The sequence below is a fragment of the Fusarium redolens genome, assembly GCF_020744475.1.
Source record: "Fusarium redolens strain MPI-CAGE-AT-0023 chromosome Unknown BKA55scaffold_1, whole genome shotgun sequence".
In the NCBI taxonomy this organism is placed as follows: Eukaryota; Fungi; Ascomycota; class Sordariomycetes; order Hypocreales; family Nectriaceae; genus Fusarium; species Fusarium redolens.
Genome location: NW_025763664.1, coordinates 2,245,640 through 2,265,048, shown reverse-complemented (window position 1 = coordinate 2,265,048; position 19,409 = coordinate 2,245,640). Strand labels below are relative to the sequence as shown.

Sequence of the window (19,409 nt, the reverse complement as noted above, 5' to 3'; positions counted from 1 at the left end):
TATGGGATGACAGATGAACACGCTTCTCACCTCCTCTTCCACCAATTTTGCTGTCAATAATCGCATCTTTTCTTTTCTTGAGGCCTTCTGTGTCATTCTTTGTAGGGAATCCCTAGTGCTCTCTCATCACCAACACGCTTTCAATACAATCCCCTCTCGCCTGTGATAGCCCTTGTCATTCCCCGACTCATCCGTTCCCTAGCCCACGGGCCTCTTCCGCAACTCCTAACTAAACCATTAGGCCGCACCAACAAAGCACCGCCCACCACCGTATCTCCGTCCGCATCTTCAGCCAAGCTCGCCCCTCCAGCGAGCAATCTCCCATCACATCGACATACAATCGATGTCTGGCGCGTGAGCCGTCTGGACAATTCGAGTTGACTATGCGATTCTTGCGATAAGGCGCGACCATACTCTGTCTTGGAGATATTTCGACATCACCTTCCACCGGACGAATCCATCTAAGCCGACTTGCCCCCCGTCTCGTTCCAAAAATCAGGGGTCTTCAGCGACTTGACCGCACGAATACCTTAGCATACCACCGCCCAGCATGTCGAGCTCAGGTTCAGGCTTCCTCGGCCGCTCGAGTAGCAGCAATGCCAATATGCGTGGATTGGTTCAGTTTATCGCTGATCTAAGAAATGCGAGAGCGCGTGAACTCGAGGAGAAGCGAATCAATAAGGAGCTGGCAAATATTCGACAGAAGTTCAAGGACGGCAGTCTCAGCGGTTACCACAAGAAGAAATATGTCTGCAAGCTGCTATATATTTATATCCTGGGCTGGAATGTCGATTTTGGGCACCTCGAGGCTGTCAATCTGATCTCGGCAAATAAATACTCGGAAAAGCAGATTGGATATCTGGCTATGACACTCTTTCTCCATGAGAAGCACGAACTTCTGCACCTTGTCGTCAACAGCATTCGAAAGGACCTACTGGACCATAATGAGCTTTTCAATTGTCTTGCTCTTCATGCGATTGCCAATGTTGGAAGTCGAGAAATGGGTGAAGCTTTAAATGGAGAGGTTCATAGGCTCCTGATTTCTCCGTATGCGCTCATACCCCTTTATTAGGAAGGAACCCCACTGACCGCTGTTACGCAGTACTTCAAAGTCGTTCGTCAAGAAGAAGGCCGCTCTGACGCTCCTCCGATTATATCGCAAGCACCCCGATATCGTATCGCCGCAATGGGCGGAGCGCATTATCCACCTTATGGATGACTCTGACCTTGGTGTTGCACTTTCGGTCACATCACTGGTCATGACATTAGCTCAAGATAACCTCGAACAATACAAGGGAGCGTATGCCAAAGCAGCAGCTCGTCTGAAGCGAATTCTTATCGACGGCGAGTATACGACCGACTACCTTTACTACAAAGTCCCCTGCCCCTGGCTGCAGATCAAGTTGCTTCGACTTCTGCAATACTTCCCACCTGCAGGTAAGTGTGAGAGCGCAATTACACAGGAGCAGTACTGACACTATGTTCAGAGGACACCCATGTTCGGGAAATGATTCGCGAGTCTTTGCAAAAGATCCTGAACCTAGCTATGGAGACGAATAAGAACGTTCAACAGAACAACGCTCAAAATGCCGTGCTCTTTGAAGCCATCAACCTTATTATCCACCTAGACACTGAACATGGCCTGATGAAGCAGATTTCAACGAGACTGGGCAAATTTATCCAGAGCCGGGAGACCAACGTCAGATATTTAGGTTTGGAAGCCATGACACATCTGGCTGCACGCGCTGAAACTTTGGATCCCATTAAGCAACACCAAGAAATTATTCTTGGCTCGCTCAAAGATCGAGATATCAGTGTCCGTCGTAAGGGTCTGGATTTACTCTACAGCATGTGTGACGCCACAAATGCCCAGGTCATCGTTGGTGAGCTACTGCACTACTTACAGAATGCCGACTTCGCTATCCGAGAAGAAATGGTCCTTAAGATCGCCATTCTTACGGAAAAGTACGCTACTGATGTGCAGTGGTATGTTGATATCTCTCTCAGACTAATTGCCATGGCTGGAGACCATGTCAGCGATGAGGTATGGCAGCGAGTTATTCAGATTGTGACAAACAACGAGGAGCTCCAGGTTTACGCAGCTCAAAATGCGCTACAATATGTCAAGGGTGACCACTGCCATGAGACTCTGGTCAAGATCGGCGCCTATATATTGGGAGAGTTTGGTCATTTGGTCGCCGATCAGCCTCGTTGCAGTCCCATTGAGCAGTTCATGGCTCTTCAGGGCAAGTTGACGGCATGCTCTTCGAGTACTCGTGCCATGATCCTCTCATGCTTCGTCAAATATGTCAACTTGTTCCCGGAAATCAAGCCTCAGCTTGTTCACGTGTTTGAGTTTCACAGCCACAATCTGGACTCTGAGCTCCAGCAGAGAGCTTGCGAATACTTGACCCTTGTGAATATGCCAACGGACGACCTCCTTCGAACAGTTTGCGATGAAATGCCTCCTTTCCCTGAACGTCAGTCTGCACTCCTCTCAAGACTACACCAGAAACATGCCAATACGAGCGACCGAAGGACCTGGGTGGTGGGAGGAAAGGACGCCAATGCGGATGCTCGGGAACTTAGCATGGGGACTGGAGCACTTAAGAGGACTTTCAGCTCGAATGTGCCACTGAACGGCAAACCGAATGGCCAGGCTGCAGCCGGCACAAACGGTCACGGCAATGGTGTTGCCGATTTGGCTGGGCTCGACCTCAACGCACCTACACCATCGGAACCAAAGATGCTCAAGGCCCCTAACTTGGCTAGTGCAGCTCATTTGTCACCAGGATGGGAGCAAGGATTCAACAAACTTCTTGTTCGATCAGACGGCGTTCTATACGAAGATGGTCAGTTGCAGATCGGTGTTCGATCAGAATATCGTGGCCAGATGGCTTGCTTGATCACATACTTTAAGAACAAGACACCAGTAACTATCAGTTCCTTCACAACGACATTGGATCTGGACGAGAACGAAAAAGAGAACCTCACCTGGGACGTCAAAAACCTCCCTGATAGTACCATCGTGCAAGGTGGACAGTCCCAGCAAGTTGTTATGTTTGAAGCAAAGAAGATTTTTGAGAAGAGTCCGACCGTGCGCATCAGCTACCTGGCTGGTGCACTACAGGCACTTACTCTCAAGCTTCCTGTGTCTATACACAAATTTATGGATCCGGCAGAGTTGACTGCTGAGGACTTTTTCAAGAGATGGAAGCAGATTGGTGGTGCCCCTCGAGAGGCGCAGGCCATTTTTGGAGTCAGTGGCAAAGGCGACAGAGAAATCACAGAGAGCTTTGTTACAAAGACAGTGGAGGGTTTCAGATGGCGTGTGCTCGACATGGTTGATCCCAACCCGAAGAACGTTGTTGGTGCGAGTGTGCTGCACACATCTCAAGGAGGCAAGTTTGGTTGCCTGATGAGACTGGAGCCAAACTATGGACAGCAGGTAAGTCGAACCATTCCGCTTAGGACGTTGCATATTCTAACTGCTCATCAGATGATTCGATTGACTATCCGTGCCACAGATGATTCCGTGCCGGCGGTCTTGTTGAAGTATATGCAAGAACGCCTTGCTGCAGGAATCTCAACGGGTCCTGATCGATTCGAGCCACCTTCGCGGGAGCAGATTTCGGACTCTTTCCGTAATGTGATGGTGACTTGATGGGAGAACATGATGTTTACCTTCTATATATTCGCCGGACAGGAGTTGTTATAATACCACAGAAGCATATGGGCGTTGGGGTACTAGCATGAAATCGGAGGAAGCGCTCAATTAAAGCCAATCGTTTATTGGCTGAAACGTTGTCTGCGTTGATACTTGTATAGTCCCTCTTCACCGCACAAGGCGATGAAGCTGTGCGGAGTGATCTGATCAAGGAGAATGCAGTTGTTATATACCACGATCTCTCATTGTAAATTGAATGAATATGATGCAAATGAAGATGTAATAAAGCAGTGAAGACGATGGAGCAGTTGCTAGGGCACTGAAGGATCCCATCAACTTGAAGCGGGGGGACTTGAATGGGTTTGGCTTTCTATTAACTCGCTATTTACTCCTTGATCTTCGCATCTGCCTTAGCTGGCCTCTGCCCGAAAATAGTGCTACCTACACGAACCTCACTGCTTCCCAAGCGAATCGCACCTTCAAAATCCTCACTCATACCCATGCTCAACTCCAGGCTATCCTTATCCAAACCAAGCTCCTTAGCCACAAGATCTAGCTGCTCCTTGAGAGTAACAAAGTCCTCATTCTCAGTCTCAGCGGTTGTGGCCTTGCTGCGAGCAATAGCCCCGATGGTCATGAGACCGAGAAAACGGAGGCTGGGGCATTTCTCAATGACTTCACGGCATAGAGCAACAGTCTCTTCACCGGGGGCACAGCCGGACTTGGCCTCTTCTCCGGATGTGTTGACCTGAACGTGGACACCAATCTTGTCAAGATCAGGCTGTGAAGAGAGAAGATTGGTGCGCGCAGTGTTGAGAAGCTGGGCCTTCTTTGAAGTATCTATGCTTGAGACACAGAAGAGATTAGGTATCTTTCCCAAGGACTTGCAATGGCCTAACAAATCATATTAGTATGCGTGGTTCCATACGTGTGAGTCAGGCCTCTTACTTGACTGAAGACCACCGATGAAATGCCACTGAATAGTTTTCGGAAGCAAAGCTGCCTTTTGGGTCAACTCTTGAGAATAGTTCTCACCAAAGTGAGTATGAGAAGTAGGAGCCTGGTGAAGTGCTAGAATGTCATTTACAGGCTTGAGCTTTGAGACAGCAACAAGTCGGACCTGACATAAAAGTAAGCCGGGGTATATTTATTGGTGTTTGAATGCGAGTGTGAGTGTCATGCATACATTTCGACCGTTTGCTACGGCAGCAATACGGTCTTTGACGGAATTAAGCTGAGAAACAAGAGCCTGAGCCCTGGAGGGATCAATCTTCATTTCTTCTTGTGAATCACTCATATTTTGTATGAGGTTTTGTAAGTCTGTCGCCAAGAGAGTGGTGATGATTGTTGTAAGTGGAGGGTAAGTGATTTTGGGCAACCGGGTTATCATCGGTTAGGCCATGCATTCAGTGCCAACGGCCCAAAGTGGCCAACATAGCTCACTCAGAAACCATACCCCTTGAGACTTCTAAGCCAATTTTATAACGACAGATATTCATAAAATCGAGAGAATAGAGAGCGTCCAGACAGTGAAGGCTTATCAGAGATGGCTACCGATCTAAAAACTGGCCGTCGACGGGCTACAAGCAGCGCAGCTACAAGACCAGGACACACCAGACGAAAGTCAAGAGCTGTTATCCAGCCAAAGTCAACACATACATCAGATGAATTTCTACAAGACTTTCTAGACCCTACATTTGATCCCGCAACTTTCCTCAACTCAACTCTCCCTCCACTGCAGCAGCGCTCTATATCTGGCCGAACCGGAGATGTCGCACCCCTCGCTGAGCTGTCCACACAAGCTCAGACTCTCATGTCACAGCTCAACGCCCAGACTTCACGGCTGTCAACTACTCTTACACATCTTACGGATGACATCTTGAGAAGTGGGAGTCGCCTGGCCTATGAGGTGGAGCTACTACGAGGCGAGACGTTGAGTCTCCAGGAAACTATGAATGAGACGCTTCATGACGACATCAAGAAGTTTGTTCCCGAAGGATTGCAAGAAGCCATCGAGACAAAGAATGCCGCAGCGGCCGCTGCTAAAGAAGACCGGAGTGCGGCACCGTCAACAACTGCTGCAGCTGTCACCAATGACGGGGCCAATCCAGATGACCCTGAATTTATCAGGCAGTTACAAACATTAACTCTTGTGCGAGCACGCCTGGACTCAGTTATCAAAACGTTCGGAGATGCTATGGAATTCGTCTTCCCACCATCAGAGATCTCTGTCAGCTCCGGTTTCCTCTCAGTATCAGCACCCGAGCCAGGTTCAGCACAACAAAGTTCAGAGGAAAAGGGCAAGGAAGTACTCAAGAACACCCGAAACGAGATATCAGACCTATTGAACAAGTCTGATGACCCTGTTCAAGGCATTGAGAAGGCAGCACAAAGAATTGAACAGCTCAAGGAGCTTAACCGTGTGTGGAAAGATACAGCAGAGGAGAAGGGACGAAATAAGTTTATAGAGAGTCTTGCCAAGATGGTCGAAGACAAACACCGGGACCTAATGAAGGAAATGGAGCAGACCAAGGAAAAGACTAAAGTGGAATCACGGCCACGGAAAGGAAGTGTCACGAGAGATGCTGCAGCGACTGTGGTAGAGGATACAAAGTCACCAGGTGGATTTGGACTGATTAGCCAGTTGCACAAGCTTCGAGGAGGTCTCTGAACCAATAACATATACTCATAAACTGAAAGCTATAAAATCTGTTCTTTCCACTGAATTTCTTATTGTCCCAGCTGAAGGTTAAGCTCTAGCGTTGACCGTCTAAGTACAGTATCTAGCACTGCGGCCGCACAGCCAATCACTCCACTGACCGCACGACAAGATCGGCCCGGGGCACTATTTTCTTAAACTGCCGTTTGCAGTAGGCGGTGAGGTCACTACCAAGCGCCCCGGCGAGGTCATGCCTCTCTGGGCCTGCGTCTCTCCCAGTTTGAGCCGAGACATTAGAAACACTTCCAGGTTGCTTTACTTCCACTGCCACATTGTCATTGCATTGCATTGCACTGGCACTGACGCTGGCAATTGTTCGTTTGCCTGCTCTATTCTACCGTTCCCAACCAATAAGTCTCCGACTTGTTGTGGAGTAGACTCCCTCTGAATCTATTTGTCTTGGCCATTTCTTTCACTTGCACTCAGCTCTTTTATCCCAAGTTGCATGGACTCTTTACTCTCCCAACCCTTACAACCTCAACCTTGAACCCACAATCACCAGATAGCACGACTCTCACCTTTCTGAATTCTTTACTTGAAGCCTACAGAAGCATTCTTGTAAACATCAGAAACCACTTACACATACCCAAAAGCTATTTGCAATGGCCGCCAACGAAGCAGCGGCCCTTGCAAACATGGCCAGCCGATCCGACCGACGCTCTCCCGCTCCCGCTTCCCAGTCAAAAAGAGATCGCAAGCGACAAGCTCTTATAGAGCGACTCTCTAGCATGACTGATAAGTTTTATCGGGAAAGGGACATGACATATCGCGATCAGCTCCAGAAGATCCAGTTCGACATCAATCTCGTCCAGCGCTTCGACCCTTACGATCCAAAGGTCCTTGAGGTCATCTCTGAACTCCAGAAGGAGCACACCAACACACAAGGTCCTCCGGTCAACGCTGAAGATGCCCGGAGCTTGCTTGACATGGCTGGCATCCGATTCTCTGACTTCGTTGACGAGGTCGAGGATTTGGTGGAAATTCGTGACTTTCAGCTGTCGCAGTCAAAAGTAAGAAACCGTCCCATGACACACAACCAAGTGCCTTGCTAACCATTCATCCAAACAGAACGAATACGACCGACGACGAGAAGAATACAGGAACACTTACGATTACAAGGTTGAGACCGCCAAGCGCGAGCATCGAGCACTTACCAACACCCTCCGAGATCGATTGGTCAACACCCTCACCCACAAGAAGAACCGATTGAACCGAGAGAAAGAGGTTTTGGAAATTAATGATTCCAATGCCTTGCTACTCAACCCCAATCAGTTCAGCTTGACCAATCCTGCGAGCCCCGGTGGTCCCCACGGAAAGCGAGCCACACGTCTGCGCAAGGACGCCGACGATCTGCAGATGTATTCCGACAACAAGAAGCGCAAGCGAAACGCCGGCGATGACGATGGCTCACCTGCCCCGACACGACGAGCCCTCGATAACCACAACACAACACCTCTCTGGCAGTCTGAGAAGGCTCGTGCTGCTGCTAAGCAGAACGGACCCATCTACAGCATCGACAAGCTTTTCACGGACAAGGAGCTGTCGCTTAACTATAACACTGCTGCCCTTGCTGCGCACCAGTACATTCTTCGCAACCGTGTCAGTGGCGGCGGCTCTCCCGAGGATAGCGATTCTGGCAATGGTGAAGCCAATGGCGACCAGGACGCCGATTCTCAACCTTCTGCCCCAGCTATGGAGCGCTCCGTCTCGCACGCCACCCGCAGCACTCGTGGCGGTAACTTGCTTGACGACAAGATTTTAGGTCTAGAGGGTATCACCAATTTCGAGGTTCACAACTTGGATATTCTCCACGCCCACGAACCCCCCAAGATGCCACCTCCGGTTCCTCAGCAATATCTCAAGCCTTACCCTCGTACAGCGGACCAGAACTTCCCTGTACCCCTGTCCAATGACGATATCACTTCCGACCTTACGATCATGGGCTTCTTCAAGCAATACGACGCTGCACACAAGCCAGGAGCTCACCTTGATCGCCCAACTGGAATGCGCAGGGTTCTCGCAGCTGTCTCAATACCTTACCAGCATTCACGATATGTCGCCTTTACTAGCGCTCCTAGAGAAGACCCAGAATATGTTCGCGATTCATTGGGTCTACCAGCTCTCAGCAGCCTTCGAGATCAGCCAAGCCCAGCACATGCTGGTGCAGCTACTTCGGTAGCAGCTCTGTCCAGTGCCGCAGTGCCTATGAGTCGCCAGAGCAGTGCCGGCGGAGTTGCCATGAGCCGTCAGGGTAGCAGCAGTACGCGTGGCAAGGGACGTAAGAACTAGAGATTCTCGCGGCGCAAATGACCTCCTTTTATAGTATTGCAAGCGCGGCGCAAAGGCGTAGCATCGATTTGGCTTACGGCGGCATATGGATTCATGAAAGTCCGAAAGACTATCAGCGGACGGTGTGGGATCTGTTAAACGGACTCATCAGGTTGGGATGAGTCTTACTCAAGGCTTGTGGATAAAGAAACGAGCTGAAACATCAGCAATGGATATGTTTTTTATGTTTTCACTTTTCCCACCGGGCTGAGACTCGATGAATAGAAATAGAAATGTCATGCTTGTTATATCGATTTAATTGCGACTAGTTCAACTCATAATATCATAAACTCCAATGCCATGCTCTTTCTTTTCCCTTCCAAGCAAAGCAACTTCAAGGACCAAAAACCAATGCGCGAACCTCGATACTCTCACGTCCTTCCGCCTCAGCCCGAGTCCTGGGATCTTCAAAAGCAGTGTGCGGCACACGACCTCTGATATTAGATCCAGGCTTAAGAGACTCGCTATCGAAGCATTCCAGCAACAGCCTCTCGCTGCCCGTCATACCGCTGAGATAGTACCACTTTTGCTCAGGGTTATGTTGGATAGCTGCAGTCCAACCGCGGTAACCATCTGGGTATCGGTGCTCAACAGGGATGACATCGTCGTCTTCAACAGAAGCAGAGGATGCAACAGCTAGAGGAAAAGACTCGAGGGGCTTCTTGTTTAGAGGTCGCCAGACGTTGATGAGACGATAGCGATGCTTGAGAAGCTCGTCTGCCTCATCGGGGAAGTATCTGCGAACTCGTTGAGCTACAGCCGCAGCTGTCTGATCAATATGTACACGAGTCACAGGCGCACGAGTAGCATTGGGTGTTTGGCGACGAATAGTGTGATCAAAGAAGAAGACCCTGTTCGAGCCAGGGACGTTGTGGAGGAGAAGTTGTTCAAGCTCTGGGTAGTAGTTTTCCTTGATAGAATCATCGTCGATGAAGTCGATCTCACTGGAGGGTGGGACGTCTTGGATGACTTGGAAGGCGTCGCGGTCTAGATGATACTTGGACTCATGACCACGGATGTCGTGAATGACAGTTGGTTGAGGGTTGTCTGTGAAGTTGCGCTGGGGAAGACCCTTGGGAGGAGTGTCGACGTGGTTATAGGGAGTTGAATTGTCGGAGGGAGGATTGAAGTAGTTCAGAGTTGCAGTGACGTCGCCACGGGGAATAGTTGATGAGATGGCCATTATCAAGACTTATAGAACTGTGCAAGTGTACCAGATGGACCAGATGGACCAGAGATATCAGAGTAATACAAGATGCCGAGGGAAACTGATGTGAGTTTTCACAATAGAGACAATGGTAGATATATCAAATCTGATGATTTAAATTAAATAGATTGTTGAATCAATGAAGATGCTTTCTAAAACAACTTGCTTCATATCCGGCTCTTTATACTTTTCATATGCACTGACAGATGTTACCATCATAACATGTGGATTTCAAATCAGAACAGAGCTCACTTCACCATCTCATACCAAACTTGGCTATGAGGCCGTATGTGACTGAGCACGCAATTCCAAGATGCACAACCGTTGGCTGGTGGTCAATTGGCATGGCTAGAAGGGCGTGCAGTCGATTAGTAAAGGGTTTTGATTACTGTACAGAGCTTGTTTGCCAATTGACGTGGTCAAGAGAACCAATAAGATTTACAGGGTGAGCAAATCGGGAATTATACGGGTTTGTTAGAGTTGAAATAGATTGGCATGGATACAATGGCGTCAAGAATTATACATACTACTAGGTAACTAACGTTAAAGAAAAGCATTTCGCTTGATAAATGATGACGGTAAAACCTGATTGTGCACGGTCGTCTTACTGTACACGAGATAGATAGATCTACAGTGCAAGTAAGCAGAAACTCCTCATCCTGGCCAATTGCTAAATTTAGCCCCTTTTGCTCCATCGCTTGGTGGCCTAATTTGCAACTTGAATCCATCCCCCTTTCATTTCTGAAACGCGTGAAATACTCTTCGTTAAATGGTTTCTGTAAGGCTATTACACTCTTAAACTGGGACATTATTACTCAAAGAGATTTTCCTCAACCTTGGTTCATTTGTTTAACGGTTGCCCCGTTGGATCAGCCAGTTCATGTCTCAAATCTTATCCTTCAGGCTCACTCTTGTCTGTTTCTGTTTACCCCCAATTCTCACATGAGACGAAACACCAAAATCGACTATGTAAAAGACCTGCTAAATTACTCACGGCCAAGAAAACTGAAGAGATGAACTCGAAATGCCGTCACCTGTCTCTGTCAACAATGCAACCGGGCCCTCTCCTTCTCCTCCGGCTCCGAGTCCGGCCCAGACTCAGCCTCCACCTCAGCCCGGCGCATCGGGGGCCGGATCCGCTGCGCCTCCGACCACGCGCCCGGGCCTTCCGGACCGCAGCGTTTCCGAGAACACGGTAGAAGATGCTTACGTTGACTTTATTCTCGTTTGTAACCCGGCAGTACCGCTCTCTACAGACACGACAAGTCTGAGAGAAGCATTCCGTAATCCTCCTCGCAGTGGCGGCAAGTCCTTCAGCACATTCGCCATCTATGACCTCGTCCGCAAGTTTTACAACAGTGAGATCCGAACATGGACAGAATTGACTACTAAGCTTGGTGTTGAGCCTCCAGACCCAAACAAGGAGGAGAGCGCCCAAAAAGTTGCACAGTATGGCGTGAGGTTAAAGGTATGTGATGTAGAGCCCCCCCCCCCAAACTCAACGTTTACCCACTAAAGACTGGTCTAGAAGTGGATGAATTCCATGCACGTCAAGGCATTTTTCGAGTATCTTATGGACATCCCGAATGATTACTGGACAAGGGTCCCTACGGACAGTAACCCTACGAGCCAGCCTATCCGCGATGGTGTGGCTATCGAGGATGACATGGCTCTGAGGGCTCTTTTCCCACACATACGGCCAAAGAGAGGTAGAAAACGTCCCGTCGACGATGACACAGCCACTTCTCCCGCTCAGAGATCTCACCTCGCACCGTCATCAGCTGTTGAGACCGTAAGCGGTCCTGTGTCAATGTCATTGTCAGCAGATCCCACCAGGCTAAGCGCTGCACCGTGGACTCCGAGTGATGCTTCTCAGCAGACGCCGCTATTTCGGTGGCCGCAGTCTGCTATTACGCCGAACTCGAGAAAGTCTTTCTGGGATGATGCTCTTGAACCACAGTCTGCTGTTACACCGTCGAAGCCGAGACTTACGTCGCAGCGGAGAGGTCCTAAGAATGTGTCTTCTGCTTGGAGACCCGGAGTTTCCAACGGTGGTGTCAAACCCAGAGGACGGCCACCGATGAACAGAACTCCTATAGATGTTTCTCTGCCTCCATTCTCCATCACAACTCCCGCAACGGCTCCTGAGGAACCCGTAGCCCCCATTTGTACTCCGCCAGTCTCAGCTCCAGGGGCAGACAGTGGACAGTCAGAGAATATTTTCTCGATCCCCTCGATAACATCAAAGCCGCATCCTGCCCCTGCCCCTGCTCCGCCGAGGCCTTCTCGCCCGAGTATATCTTTACAAGTTCCCGAGCGACCATCGGGCAGTGTTAGACTTGCAACTCCTCCGCCAGTCGTGGTCATCAATGGTCCCAGTGAAGCTCAAGCTCCTTATCCGCATACATACGTCGGAACATCATCAAATTTTGCAAGAGCTACGAACGAAGTTACTACGTCACGCCAGCAGCAAGCTGAGGAAACAATGTCACAACAAAAGGATGTTCCAAGGTTATATTTCGAAAGGCTTGAAGAACGGACGAATGTGGATGAGGTTATCGGTTATATGATGCGCAGTGTCTTCGGGGCAAATTGGCTTGATGCTGAAGGAAATCCAACACACACATGCTCAATGACTGAAGCCATGGCGATCGTCAACTCGGTTCTCGAAGACTTGTACAGAAAGGCGGCATCACCGGACATGTTTCTGATCAACCTAGCTGCCATGACAGGAGGCGGGTACCTCCTAGCTGGAACGACGAAGCTCAAACGCGTTGGCGTGCAAGACGGTACGATGAAGTATACCTGTGAATGGATATATGGTCTAGGTCATCTCAGGGGTCAATATCAGATGGAAATTGCTGTACCGGTAGAGATGCTTGAGGATTCTAAAGAGCCGAGTCCCGAAGCTACGTCTGCGGAATCAGCGTCGAAATTATCTGCGGATGAGTGGCAGGCCAAATATGAGAAGTTACTTGAAGAGTTGGACAAGAAGGACAAGACATTTATGGATCTGAGGATGAAGGTGACGGATATTCTGAGGGGTGTACCCAAGAAATGATGTTCTGTGGAATACTGTCGAGGTTTGTAATGGCGGGCATTGTTGAGCGGAGCCATTTGCTTATTTCTTTCTCCAGGCATATATGGTGTTGTTTCTTTTGGTTCATACCTTGCGAGTTGGTGCATATTTGTATATGGTCGCTTATATTGGGTACTTATTTACTGTGAATAAGATTTGGTTGCCTTAGAAATCGAGATTCAAGTAGCGGTGAATGTGAACCTCGATACAATGCAGTTATGTGCATTCTGGGCACACATAATGTAAGATGGTGTCACAGAACATTAACAAGAGCCTCCTTCGGTATATAATATTCGGATCTTTCGGAGGTTCACCATCCTAATTGAGATAAAGGTGAGGAAATCGCATCGGCGACTCCGAGAATATGTAAGCATGTTACACGATAGTTATTGCATTACACTACTATAGTGGTATTCTCTACATGTGAGAGAGCCTTTCTGGTAGGTGTGGATAGTTGATGTTACGATCTCACGGTTGGACAGATTTACGAGCGGAGGGATCTCAGAAAACACGGGGAATCTGGGGATCGCACAAGAGGATGTCGGATATCGTAGCTAGGACCGGAGAAAGGGTATCGAGATAAGAGTCTGTGGTGTTGGTGGAGATGAGGCTACCCTGGGGACGTCCACTCACGATGCAGGGAATTCTGCTGCCTTGAGCTGAAGAAGAAGCCAAGCAGCCCGATAGAGCAGCAAATGAGGTCATTATTGAAACTCTGGGGTAATTGGGAACTTTAAACGAGAAATCGTTTTATTCAACGGTATTATTCAAATCAATCTCTGCAGTAGAAACAATCAATAACGGACCGTTGGATTACATGTGGCATCACGTGTAACCCTCAAACGTTACACTTTAATCGGAGCCGGTTAGGAGTGTAAGGACGGATAAGCCAAAACGGTTAACCGTGTAAGCAAATGCAATGTAGATCTATGCTGTTCCCAAGACCAAGGGAATCCTTCACGACGGAAACGAGTGATATTACCTAGCTCTCTTGCATCCGGAGGATTCGAGATGTGTGATTGCGCAGATCAATGACTGTTATAGACAGTTTGCCCGGGAAATTATAAGACCCTTGATTTCATTGTCTTGGATCATGAAAAGAGACTCCCAACTCTTAAGACTGTCAATTTGGTTTGATCATGAGACATGTATGGTATGATTGCAGATGTTGGTTACAGTAACATGCTATTTGACTCTGACTTGTCTCTCGGAACAAAAGTTCGGCATGTTGAGTAGGGTTGCAGAGAGGCTGAAAGGATGGAGGGATGTCAGACAGTTTGGACTGTGACGATGGAACCGAGACAAGGGGGCCTTGTCTGAAGATACTCGTCCAAGGTACCGGGCCAGCATAAGAGTCCATATTGAAGATATTAACCTTGAATTATCACAGTATGTAATTTAGATGGTAGTTCAATGTTACAGCAATAGAGTCTTAAACTGGGTCTCATAGAGACAAAGATAAACCAACAGAGGTTGGTATGAGTCTTGATTTGGCATATGAATGCTGAGAATGCGATGTTGTATCTAACTAACATAGCCATGGGACAACAGACTCTCCACAAGAAGAAGAGATGAGAAGGGAATCAACTTCAATATAAACAAATACGTTATCAAGTCAACATTAAGATAACGAACTGCCAATGTTGTTTGGTCCCAAAGAGAAGTCTTGGGAAGTTGATAACCCCTGCAAATAACGAACCGAAGTCAAGACCCTTGTCATTCAGACCCTGTCCCTTGCCCTGTCTTCCCCGTCTTGGTCTTGGTCTTGGTCTTGTCCTTGTCCTTGGGTCACCGGCCAAAGCCCGAATAAAGCGCAGCCTCTTTCTCGTAAATCCCTTCAACCAAACATTTTATTGTCTTTTCCTTGTGAACTTGAAATTTGATGTAATACAGACGAGTACCGCCACTCTTAGTGCATTATCCCCATCACTAACAAGACACTGCCAATAGTCCTAGGTCCAGTACTACAGTAACTCTTAGTGCCCGGACCAAGTCTCGTCGTCTCACCCCAGACTCGACTGGACTCGGCTAGGCTAATCAAACCAAAGGCCTGGATCCTTCGACTCAACTCATCAACTTTGCCTCCTCCAAACTCTTTGACCAAATCCACGACAAATCATTCAAATCAGCTGCGCGATGGTTCATGTGTATTATTAATACTTATTTCACGTCTAATCTCTCCCAATCACTGCGACAACTAAACAGTTATCACTCACTCTCTTTTCCTCGGCTTTGGCGTTGACTGTGCCTCATTCTTCTCATCTCCCCAGCTTCCAACCCCACATCTTGAAGCGATCGACCGACGACACCCGCTAGAAACATTTGACAGGACTCATCAATCAACTTGACTCGACTATCTGTGATAACCACGCTTCGTCTCATTTTTAACCCACCCAAGACTTGTTAACTACAACATTACTCCTGGTGTTGTCTCTTCTCAATCGGGCAATCGCCCGTTCCTCCGACCAACCTCATCTTACTCTTAACTCGCCTCAGTCACCCACTCTCACCTCATCAGTCACTGGCTTTCTATAACACAATATGGCGCCGAATCGCGGCGAAGACGACATAGAACGGTATGATCTACCCTTGCTAACGTATTGCTGATCATGATGCTGATCAATACTCTCAGTCTGTCAAGGACCACCAATGAATATCCTTCCAGTTCCATGATAGAACATGCACGGCGTCCTTCAGAAGCTTATGTCAACCTTCATGCAAACATTGAAGCCAAGTACGCTCACTCAACCTCGGCACGTCCACCCCATCTTTCATGACTAACATCACTCAAGAATCAAGAATCCTCTGTGGGGTCTTCCACGAGCAAGACTGCTAGCTGATGTTGATGACTTTTGCCGAAAAAAAGAACTAGAACAGTACCGTCCCCTCATTCGCAAGGGCGCTCTTGTTGCACAGGACCCTACTGGTTATGAGGATATCGACGGAGATGAAAAGCTCAACGACATAGAGATACAGGCGCTCAGAGACGAAATCCTCCACAAGTGGCGGGTCCCTTTTGTTCTGTACTTGACCGTTGCGACATGTTCCATCGGCGCCGCCGTACAAGGATGGGACCAAACAGGCTCCAACGGCGCGAACCTCGAGTTTCCTTATGCTTTCGATATAGGCAGCGAAAGTATACACGACAAGCTCCTCGTTGGTCTCGTCAACTCTGCCCCTTATATCGGAACAGCTCTGTTTGGATGTTGGCTTTCGGATCCCCTGAATTCCCGTTGGGGTCGTCGCGGCACGATATTCTTCTCGGCCAACTTTTGCCTCTGGCCTGTCATTGGAAGCGCTTTCTGTAACAGCTGGAGACAGCTTTTTGCGTGTCGTGTATTACTTGGTATTGGAATGGGTACCAAGGCTTCAACAGGTAAGTTTCTATGTCTCTGAATCACAAGCACGTTGTTGGGGGCCTCGTAGTTGACATGTGATATACAGTCCCCATCTTTGCCGCGGAAAACTCGCCCGCCCCGATTCGAGGAGCCTTTGTCATGAGTTGGCAGATGTGGACGGCTTTCGGCATCTTCCTAGGGACATGTGCGAACGTCGCTGTAACGAAAATCGGTCACAACGCTTGGAGATTTCAATTAGGCTCAGCGTTCATCCCGGCTGTGCCCTTGATGTGCTTGATTTACTTTTGTCCAGAATCTCCGCGTTGGTACATGAAGAAGAATCGTTACCAAGATGCGATGAAGTCCCTGTTACGACTACGAAACCACCCAATTCAGGCCGCCCGCGATCTATACTATATCCATGCGCAACTCGAGGTCGAACTGGATTTCATTGGCGAGGCACACTATGCCAAACGTTTTATCGAACTTTTCACGATTCCCCGCGTGCGTCGTGCTACTGTAGCCTCATTCGTCGTCATGATTGCCCAGCAGATGTGTGGGATCAACATCATCGCGTTCTACTCGACCAGTGTGTTCCGAGATGCAGGCGCCGATGATAACCAAGCTCTGCTGGCGTCGATGGGTTTCGGACTGGTTAATTTTGTCTTTGCGTGGCCTGCAATATGGACGATAGACACCTTTGGTCGTCGATCTCTATTACTCTTCACCTTTCCTCAGATGGCATGGACACTACTTGCAGCAGGTCTATGTACTTTGATCCCAGGCACAGGTGGAGTGCATATGGCTTTGGTTGCTTTATTCGTCTATCTTTTCGCGGCCTTTTACTCACCTGGCGAGGGTCCTGTACCTTTTACTTACTCAGCCGAGGTGTTTCCTCTGTCGCATCGTGAAGTGGGCATGTCGTGGGCTGTGGCAACGTGCCTTTTCTGGGCGGCGGTGTTGTCTATTACTTTCCCACTTATGCTGGCGAGGTTGCATGCTATCGGCGCATTTGGAATGTATGCTGGTTTCAACATTGTCGCCTTGGTTATGATCTTCTTGCTGTTACCGGAGACAAAGCAGCGGACACTAGAGGAGCTGGATTACATCTTTGCAGTACCCACGCGCGTGTTTATGAGATATCAAGTGACGAAGGTGCTTCCCTGGTGGATCAGGAGATGGATCTTGTTCCAACGAGAAGTAAGACTGGAGCCTCTGTATCAGTTTGACACAGTTGGCGAACCCGAGGATAGCCACAGCAGTGACTTTGGCTATGAGAACGACAAGGCAAAAGTTGAGTTGAAGGATACAATTGGACTTACGTCAGGAGTTCAGACGACACGATGAGGTTGATGGTGGAGATTGTGATATCACGACATTTGGCGTTGTTTTTGGAAGACTTGATTTGGAGAATTTGTCTGTACTGTACTCTTATGATACCCTGCACGAGAAAGTAGCAAGCGAAATGGAATTGGACCTTGTCTTCACTAAAGGAGATGAATACCCCACGAAAGAGGAGAAATGAGTGTCTTGGTTTCTAGTCAAGTGACGTCAGAGAGAGACTAGTTGTTGATAATGGTCGACGTCTTTTGTGCAATTTACGTCTTTGATCGTTATTCATCAAAGTCCGAAGCTGAAATTCGCCGAGCTCTTTAGTTTGATGTGAGTGACGTCGTGATAGCGGAAAGTGAAGCGGGCTTCTCAACTGAACACTTCTTGGCTAGAGGTGGAAATTCCATCATTCTCATTCGGGGCCTCGGGAGATGATCACCATCTCCACTTGATCAACATTCGGATGGGTTGGAAAGAGATAAATGCCCAAAAGGCGTTGATATGCTCAGTGACAGAACTGAATTAGGAAGTGAGACGATAATGCCGAGGCCGAGATGGGCGTCTAATCGAGGAGACACACCATAGAAGTTCTTGTTCAACGTCATGATGTTTGCGCGCGCGCTTAGTGAGTGACGCACATAGCTTCTTCTCGTTCACGATACACGACGATACGAACTGGGGAGTGAGAAGTCTTTGGGCGTTTCTATAGTAGAGCAAGAGCACGGTCAAGCTTTTCCGGGGATGTCTGATCGATCAGATCACGTTGCATTTTGTTGTTGTTGCTGGTTGAAGCGGAGACTGTTGATCGACGTACGTGGATTCCTCGTGAATAATGGGATCGACACTGCGTTGTCGAAGGTGGATGGGCACTGTGGGTGAGGAGTGAGACATGAAGGGTCCAGCAGATTAGCAACTGTGAGAATGGCCGTTGAAGATGATAATATCAGAACATTATAGTAGTAAGTTAAAGTTGAAAGAGTAAGAAAGGAAATGCGGTAGGTGGAATAAGCCGAGTGATGACCCAAACTATCGGTCCTCTCAAGTTCCAGTTTCAACGTCGTCCCAGCTCTCAGTGTCAGTGTAGGTAGGGTTACACTCCATCAGCTTATAGCAAAGACACAATCTTGGCACCGGGAGATGAACTGAATTTAATGTCGCATTGCGAAAAAAATAGGGGAAACTCGATTAATATCAACGTTTCCTCAACTCGTTTCATATACCCGCAAACTTTACCCTTTCAATCCATAAAACCCAAAAAAGAAAAACAATTCACGGTCTCGACTTTTTTGCAATTTGACTTTGACTTCCGTGACAGTGGATGGAGGTCAAGGCGTGGGCTAGCGAGCGTTTTTTTCTTTCTTGCCGTCACCCTTATTCTGACACGTTGACACAAGCTAATGCGGGATAGCATGACTTGAGGTCACTTGGTATCTACAGGGGTAAAATATCATGGTTCGTTTTGTTTTTCTGAACCAGTGGCAAGATGAGAGGGGCTTGGAGCTGGAAATAAGTCTTGGTATATGGTGGCTGTGAGCCGAAGATATCATGGAGTAGAGGATGAAATGACCATAATGAGATATCCATAGGCAACGTCATAGGAAACATCTTCAGTATGTTCTTTGACATCAACGTCAAGCTGTTTGATCAGATTACACAAGCTTCGTCTAAAGATACCAACTGCCAAGCGCTGCGGCAGTTGGCGGCTTTCATCAACACCCTCATTCTCTGGTGGCGTAGAC

General features: G+C 48.3%; 7 protein-coding genes across 7 annotated transcripts; 5 read left to right on the top strand and 2 right to left on the bottom strand.

Moving 5' to 3' along the window:
- Positions 1-550: 550 nt before the first annotated feature.
- Positions 551-3,664, top strand: BKA55DRAFT_532342 (adaptin N terminal region-domain-containing protein; the record flags this gene model as incomplete). Its single annotated transcript, XM_046189325.1, has 4 exons — positions 551-1,047; positions 1,103-1,437; positions 1,488-3,448; positions 3,500-3,664. 4 exons carry the CDS (start codon positions 551-553, stop codon positions 3,662-3,664), a joined length of 2,958 nt encoding a protein of 985 aa, XP_046056466.1.
- Positions 3,665-4,016: 352 nt separating this feature from the next.
- Positions 4,017-5,017, bottom strand: BKA55DRAFT_549355 (uncharacterized protein). Its single transcript, XM_046191203.1, has 3 exons — positions 4,854-5,017; positions 4,616-4,787; positions 4,017-4,561 (listed from the first exon to the last, which is right to left on the bottom strand). The coding sequence occupies exons 1-3, from the start codon at positions 4,962-4,964 to the stop codon at positions 4,053-4,055; spliced, it is 792 nt and encodes a 263-aa protein (XP_046056465.1). The 5' UTR covers positions 4,965-5,017; the 3' UTR covers positions 4,017-4,052.
- A 108-nt stretch (positions 5,018-5,125) lies between these two features.
- BKA55DRAFT_549354 (uncharacterized protein) lies at positions 5,126-6,450 on the top strand. The gene has a single exon (XM_046191202.1). It carries the CDS (start codon positions 5,214-5,216, stop codon positions 6,336-6,338), a length of 1,125 nt encoding a protein of 374 aa, XP_046056464.1. The 5' UTR covers positions 5,126-5,213; the 3' UTR covers positions 6,339-6,450.
- Positions 6,451-7,021: 571 nt separating this feature from the next.
- Positions 7,022-8,675, top strand: BKA55DRAFT_495815 (Sds3-like-domain-containing protein; the record flags this gene model as incomplete). The annotated part of the gene is made up of 2 exons (XM_046186313.1): positions 7,022-7,396; positions 7,455-8,675. The coding sequence occupies 2 exons, from the start codon at positions 7,022-7,024 to the stop codon at positions 8,673-8,675; spliced, it is 1,596 nt and encodes a 531-aa protein (XP_046056463.1).
- A 373-nt stretch (positions 8,676-9,048) lies between these two features.
- On the bottom strand, positions 9,049-9,897 carry BKA55DRAFT_498979 (uncharacterized protein; the record flags this gene model as incomplete). Its single annotated transcript, XM_046186604.1, has 1 exon — positions 9,049-9,897. One exon carries the CDS (start codon positions 9,895-9,897, stop codon positions 9,049-9,051), a length of 849 nt encoding a protein of 282 aa, XP_046056462.1.
- A 941-nt stretch (positions 9,898-10,838) lies between these two features.
- Positions 10,839-13,269, top strand: BKA55DRAFT_19903 (ARS binding protein 2-domain-containing protein). The gene is made up of 3 exons (XM_046185103.1): positions 10,839-11,398; positions 11,450-13,004; positions 13,059-13,269. Exons 1-2 carry the CDS (start codon positions 10,946-10,948, stop codon positions 12,980-12,982), a joined length of 1,986 nt encoding a protein of 661 aa, XP_046056461.1. The 5' UTR covers positions 10,839-10,945; the 3' UTR covers positions 12,983-13,004; positions 13,059-13,269.
- Positions 13,270-15,541: 2,272 nt separating this feature from the next.
- Positions 15,542-17,685, top strand: BKA55DRAFT_588333 (uncharacterized protein; the record flags this gene model as incomplete). The annotated part of the gene is made up of 4 exons (XM_046194774.1): positions 15,542-15,576; positions 15,633-15,734; positions 15,793-16,304; positions 16,445-17,685. 4 exons carry the CDS (start codon positions 15,542-15,544, stop codon positions 17,683-17,685), a joined length of 1,890 nt encoding a protein of 629 aa, XP_046056460.1.
- Positions 17,686-19,409: the final 1,724 nt, after the last annotated feature.

Excerpts from the sequence above, each read along its gene's own strand:
- BKA55DRAFT_19903 (XM_046185103.1), top strand. The coding sequence starts at position 10,946 with ATGCCGTCACCTGTCTCTGTCAACAATGCAACCGGGCCCTCTCCTTCT. Across the intron at positions 11,399-11,449 it reads TGAGGTTAAAGGTATGTGAT|AAGTGGATGAATTCCATGCA; the intron begins GTAGAGCCCCCC and ends AGACTGGTCTAG.
- BKA55DRAFT_549355 (XM_046191203.1), bottom strand. The coding sequence starts at position 4,964 with ATGAGTGATTCACAAGAAGAAATGAAGATTGATCCCTCCAGGGCTCAG. Across the intron at positions 4,788-4,853 it reads CCGTAGCAAACGGTCGAAAT|GTCCGACTTGTTGCTGTCTC; the intron begins GTATGCATGACA and ends CTTTTATGTCAG. Across the intron at positions 4,562-4,615 it reads CATCGGTGGTCTTCAGTCAA|GCCATTGCAAGTCCTTGGGA; the intron begins GTAAGAGGCCTG and ends ATGATTTGTTAG.
- BKA55DRAFT_549354 (XM_046191202.1), top strand. The coding sequence starts at position 5,214 with ATGGCTACCGATCTAAAAACTGGCCGTCGACGGGCTACAAGCAGCGCA.